This window comes from Carettochelys insculpta, chromosome 13 (assembly GCF_033958435.1).
Source record: "Carettochelys insculpta isolate YL-2023 chromosome 13, ASM3395843v1, whole genome shotgun sequence".
NCBI lineage: Eukaryota > Metazoa > Chordata > Testudines > Carettochelyidae > Carettochelys > Carettochelys insculpta.
The window spans coordinates 21,525,306-21,531,928 of NC_134149.1; the positions used below are offsets into that span (position 1 = coordinate 21,525,306).

Genomic DNA, 6,623 nt, shown 5'->3' on the forward strand with positions numbered 1-6,623 from the left:
TTTTTTTGGTTTTTGTTTGTTTCTTTCAAAATATGCCTTGTGGTATGTTGACATGTAAGTGCTGAAATGAAGAGTTTGAAATTGTGGGAATTTTTTCTTTGAAAGCAAACCTAATCTGGTATTCTCTGTGAAAGACTTTTAAAAGTCATACTGTTGTACAGTAGTTTATGCACTATTACCCACAACAACAACAAAAATTGTGCCAAACTATGAACAAGTGACTGTACTGTGTACATATTTTTACTTCTCTATCAACATTGGGTTGTGAGTGTTTTCTGGAACTATGCCTTTTGATTTACTATAAACATTCCAGTGATTATGTATTAACCACCCCTTTTGAAAGCACCTGTAACTCACAATGGAAATGACATTGTTCACTTATACAACTTACCAAAAGTTTTATGGACATAACTGAAAGTGTGCCAAATTTACTTACCTCATTTCATGGCTTTGCCCTGTGGTTTAAACTCTCTCACACACAAAGAAAAAAAACCCTGAAGCTGGGAAACTGTAATGTCCTCTCTTTAGAAACATGAGCAAAAAAAAAAAAAAAAGGTAATGATGAAATTTTGAGTTTTATTATAGGAAAAAGTTGAAATGCTGGAGGAATTCAGAAAATCACTCAAGGTAAGTTTGACAGGGACTCAAGTGACTATAGAACAGCTGCTTTTCAAGTGTCTGTTTTCTTAAAGCAAAACCTGTAGCTGAAGATCATTTGAAGTGCAAAGTTATATTGCTGATACTTTGTATCTCAGTTTTATATATTTTATAACAACATGGGATAAATTCTAAAATAGTTAAAAAAAATTAGAACTAATACATTTCATACATTTATTGCTATTTACTTTCCTTTGAGAAGTTTCTTGAACATATTTATGCTGATCCTGTCAGAAGTGCTCTCTCATCTCACAGCTTTGGTGATTTCTAAATGTTTATCTTTGTGATGCCAATATGGTTTGAAATTTTAAAATGAAAACAATTTTCAACATACCAATTTTTTTCTTTAACTCAGTCCGTAACAAAAGAGAAAATGGAAGTATTTTGATCTCACCAAATTGAGGCCAGATCATAGACAATGGGACTTCATTAAGACAGTGATAAGTATTGAACACTAAAAGTATTTTTGGAAGGCCTTATTTGTACCCATCATACCCTCATCCTCAAGAGAAAAAAATCACTTCTTTTTCATGTGCAACTGAGAACCTGTGCATTTTGCTGCTGATTTACTATGAAACCTTGATATGCAAAAGACCTGCTAACTGGCGAGCTAATGGGAGCAGAGGGGAGTAAGTTATGCCACATATGCAATAGAAAATTATGGGTACAAGTAGAGAGGCCTTAGTAGCAATCTAATAGGAGATCATTTCCTCATCATATTCATGAGGTGGCATTTCAAAGTAGATAAGGATAGAGTTTGTGTTTGCAGTACACGTATACAGTCAGGTTTTTTCCATAATATTAATGGCAGAGTATGGGGTGGCTATACGTTTTCATATCAACTTATTCTCCACTCAATATTAGTATTGAGAATTAGAGGTGGGACTGAGCTGCAAACTTCTGGCCTGGATCCAAACTCTCTTAGCATTTGGGGTTGTTCAGATATGGGAGTTTTAGTTTAGCTTCATATCTTAATTAAAATAAAGTAGTATTAAGCAACTGATCTGCTTTGTAATTACTCTGAAAGTTGTATGAGTTGATTTGTCCTGGAAAATAACATCATAGGTCTGCCTTGAATGAACAACTCTGGATCAGATTGTATGCTCTGTAATTCCATAGTAACTGAGTGCAGAATCCCACAGAAAATCCATCAAGTGGGGAGTTAGGTCTAGAAACCCCAGAACGGCTTAAGTAAAAGCCATCTACAGGCACAGCTTAGGTGCGTGGCTTTGCTGAAGCCATGGTTCCATTGTGTGTCTCCTCTTATAGGTACACAATAGCAATGTCGAACCCAGAGCTGAGTTAAACAGTATAAATTCCTGCATTGAATGTCTTCTGTGGCAGAAGATGAAGTCACAGCACAGCCAGTCCCCTGCCCTTCCCCATACCCTCCAGTGAATGGTGCTGTGTGGGAAGAGGCTGCATTTTTTTTCTCCTTCACAGGTGGAAACATTCACATACAAAGGATCCTGTAGAGACAAGTCCAGACACATGTAATTACAAAATCACAGTTGTATTTTGTATTTATGTAGTAATCATAGGTTCTCAAACTGGGTTGTGACCCCAAAGTGGGTCAGACCCATGATCCTGTTTTAATGGTGTCACTGGGGCTGGCTTAGACTTGCTGGGACCTGGGGCCAAAGCCTGGACCCCACTGCCCAGAGCCAAAGCCTGTATCCCTCTACTTAGAGCTGAAGCCTTTTGGTTTTGTCTTTGCCTTCCTCGCAACCACCCTCCACCCCCAACATGGGCCATGGAGTTTGGACTTTGCCTCGCCCCCAGCAGGCAGGAAGTTTTGGGCGAACTCTGTGCCCCTCCTGCCATGGTGTAGTAATTTTTGTTGTCAGAAGGGGATCACAGGGCATTAAATTTTGAGATTCTCTGCTCTAAAAAACAAGGGTTGCAAAATAAGATTTTCTAGAGCTGTTTCCCATTCTGCCTATGGTCAGTGGGAGGGGTGGGAACCTGTGATCACTGCTATTTTGGATGGTTATCCTACTGCTCCTGTGGAGCCAGGTCAGGCCCCGTTCTCTGAAATAGCAGTTCCCTGTTCTTCGACTCAGACCTACCATTTGAATGCACATTTCTGTTAGTCTGCTTCATGTTATGTGTGGTTAACATACAATTATGTGACTCATAATAAGGTACATTGTACTGAAACATACAGCAATATTTATGGCATTTGAGAAATGTGCAATAGGACATGAATACAGTACATAAAATTTATCAATTATTGTATTGTATCCTGCAAAATCCATTAATGCTCAATGACCATGCATTTCAGTACAGTAATAATTACAGATTGCATCTCCCTTCACACACTCACAGCCTTCTGTCTCTGGCTTCCTTGACTCTGTCAGTCTTTGACTGCACCATCATTCCTTGCCACTGAATGCCTGAAAAAGAAAAGTCCTTCTGGGAATAACATTGACTCTGCTCCACATGGGACTCTGCTAACTCACCCCTTAACTTGATTTCCAAAGCCAGAAATCTTGGAATTCCCCTGAACCAAATTTTTGTCTTCTACCTTTGTTGATCTTTTCTGCACACCTGCCGGAAGCTACCTCGAGAAGATTTTCATAATCGGTGGTTACCTTGTTTCTTGTCAGAAAGCTGCCTTTACCGGTTGTCATTCTATCATCCTGATTAACACACTTCCCTTTTGCATAGTCCTTTCAAAAGTTCTGGAAGGTCCAAAATATTGCAGCCATGGGCTGCTCTCCAGGATCCTGTCACTACACACTGTCCTCTTTGCATTTTTTAATCTCCTTTCTAATTCCTCCAAAGCTTAACTCCACCCTTCCCTCTCTTTATACCCCCTCCCATCTGCACTTTGCATCATTTCATCTGCCTCTTCAGGATCCTCCACAGGTCCTATATTTTGTTTTGGCTCATCAATGTGGGATGTTTACTACAAGCCACTAAGCCGTTCCCTTTTACAGCTTGCCTTGAAGTCCCTGTTTTCAGTGTGTCTTACTTCAGTGTGTCTTTGACTCTTACTATAAAATGCATTTTATGATCCTTTGTATGATAATGTTATATAAATTTTGTAGTATCTTTCTTTCTTGTGCACTGTACTGCAGCTCTGGCAGATTTCAGTTTTGGTGAGTTATGATCATCAGATAAATTAGAATACATATAGGTACAAACAAATACATTTAAAAGGACCCATTATTAGCCTGGCTTAGATTGGAATAAACTGGGTCAGTTTAGTATGACCTAATTTCATTTGCTCTCATTCCAATTCCAAGAATTGAATGAGCAAAATCCCTGTGCTGGAAAGAGTCATGGTAAGGAGAATGCTGCATTTGCTAATCCTATTTCTAGCAGGACTGGTGCCTCCTGCATTTATTGGGAAATTCTCCATTTTCTTTTTGTAAGTGCATTGTCAGGAATAATTCCCTTTAAAAGAAACACCCATGACAACCTGCTTTTAAATTACACCTCCCCCTTGCCCCAATGCCCCTAGTTTCGTTAGTGGTATTTGCATATAGAGGTTTTGTAAAGACAAAACATTAATTATGGGAAAATTGAGTAAGCAAAAAAGCATAGACAGAACTGATTTTCCATATACTCCCCCACTCACCTCATCCCTTTTTAAAAATAAATGTTTCTTGAATAAGGAATCCAAATCATGAATTAGAATTCTGATTCAGCGAGGCACTTAACTATGTGAATAGTCCAATTATAGGCCATCAGGCTACTACTGTGCTTAAACTTTCACCCATGCTTTTAGATCTTGCTGAATCAGGGCCTGAACTGAAAGGAGAAAAAATGTCAGATTCAGTTGGATGATGCCAGCTTTGTGAAACAATTGCTGTGGGCATATCTGTATTGTTTGAAATGTCACGTTTGCTGCTATTTTCCGGTATGATAGTTCAACCTACCATTAACCAAATAAAAACATGGCACCCATTTGAATTAGAGTTGTCTTTCACTTAGGCCACAGTCTAGTGAAGCATTTAAGCACATGCTTAACTTTAAATACTTGACCAAACATGACTGCTCCCATAGGACTAGTCATGTACTTAAATAATTCTTATCTGCTTTGCTGGAGCAAAACCTTACAGTGGATATAAGTCAGAAACTCCATTGAAGTTGGTGTAAATGAGAAGAGAACCAGGTCCATAGACTTCATTTGGTGCAGGATCAGGTCCAGGGGTTGTACTTTCTCAAATCAGTGTGCTCCTATGCAGCTTCCAGAAAGTCTATTGGAAGTTACATTGCTCAAGCCACTGACATCTTATTTGAGAATGTGCCTCCTTATCTTTTCAGTGTGCAAAATCATGCAAAAAATAGCATACAATGTCTGTGGTAGAAGTAAGGCTTTTAAAATCTGTTTCTCAGGTAAACAAGTGACACTAATGACAATGGAGTAAGAGCCATCTAAGAGAATTTGGATCTATAAAAAGAAGTGTGCTCTCAATCTCACATGAGCAACGAAGGGTCCTGTGGCACCTTATAGACTAACAGAAAAGTTTAGAGCATGAGCTTTCGTGAGTTAACTCACTTCTTCAGATGCTTCAGCAGCATCTGAAGAAGTGAGTTAACTCACGAAAGCTCATGCTCTAAACTTTTCTGTTAGTCTATAAGGTGCCACAGGACCCTTCGTTGCTCTACAGATCCAGACTAACACGGCTACCCCTCTGATACTTAATCTCACATGAGAGTTTGGTTGCTAGACACATTCACTGAGCCTATGAAGACTTGGTGCAAAAGGAAACAAATAAAATTTGTATTCATTGCTGCCCTTCAAGAGATAGAAAAATGTACATTTCAAAAGCACAAAGGGAAGACTTTTTAAAAAATAAAATAAAAAAGGAAGATACCAGTTAAACTCCTTTTGTCTTTTACTCCCACTGGGAAGCAGGGTAGAAATCTAAGGAGATGCTCTGTTTCACTGCCTGCAGCACTGGCTGTAGACATTTTGACTGCTGCCTACAGAGATTTGAATGTACTGCTCCTTAAGTTAACTTCCATAGAACTAGAGGCACCTCTTTAGTAAGTTGCTACTGTTTTATGGTGCTAAAAATAACTTTATCCCCCTTGAGCATTTAAGAAATAGTAAATGGCCCTTTTTATGAATGTAACATATCCATTTTTGTTTTAACATTTTACACTACAGTTTTAACATGTTTGGAAATTATTTGCCTTTTTTCTTTTAGAATAAGCTTTATAAATATTCTGTAGAGTCAATTGAAGTATAATTCTTAAGGATCACTCTAAGACGCCTACAAAATCTTGTATATTTTTAAGTGTGCCAATTTGTAAAATATTTTGTAAGTGTATATTTTTCTTAGAAAAGTGCTGTGAAGTGTTTGTATGTGTGAGGTTTCCTTTTTTTTGCACCTCCGGGTGTTAATAAAAGGATGTATACTTAAAAGTTTCTGGTTTTAAAAACCAAAATACAAAGAAAAAATTAAACTTTTGTTGGAAATTTTGTAATAAAAGAAATGTTGTGAAAGAGTGTAGTGATATTGTGTAAAGGAAACTGGAAAATTTGTGAGCGCTTTGCTGTTTTATAGATCCTCTTGTAAATTATTCTTGTAATATTTTTGGTTTTGTTGTTCTTGTTGCAAAGGTTTTAAATATTTGTGACTGACTCTGTATGGTGAAAACGTCATATTGTTAACTTGCTGAGTTTTGTTATATTGTTTATGGAATAAATAAAAAAATAAAAATCTCATTTTAAGATCATATATGAAAAAGAAATTAAAATCCTTTACTGAATTTATAAATTGTAAAATATTATTATTACTGGAAAGGAATGACTAATGGGAGTCTCTTGCACACTCACGATTATAATCTTTTGATGTTTAACTGGGCTCGTATTAAAGGACAGGCAACATCAGGCTTCTAGAGGTGAGCTGTGTTGGGGGGTGGGGGTGAACTGAATAGAACTAGTTGGGGAAACAAGTTCATAAGTATTCTGAATTCTTTGAAAGTTGGAAAAGGTTTTTAGTTGG

General features: G+C 37.5%; 1 protein-coding gene across 1 annotated transcript in view; it reads left to right on the top strand.

Moving 5' to 3' along the window:
- Positions 1–5,124, top strand: part of NEXMIF (neurite extension and migration factor) — a 276,454-nt gene extending 271,330 nt beyond the window's left edge. Inside the window, 1 exon segment of the mRNA XM_075008038.1 lies at positions 1–5,124. Within this exon segment, the coding sequence (XP_074864139.1) occupies positions 1–51 (51 nt within the window). The 3' untranslated portion in view covers positions 52–5,124.
- The last annotated feature ends 1,499 nt before the right edge of the window (positions 5,125–6,623 follow it).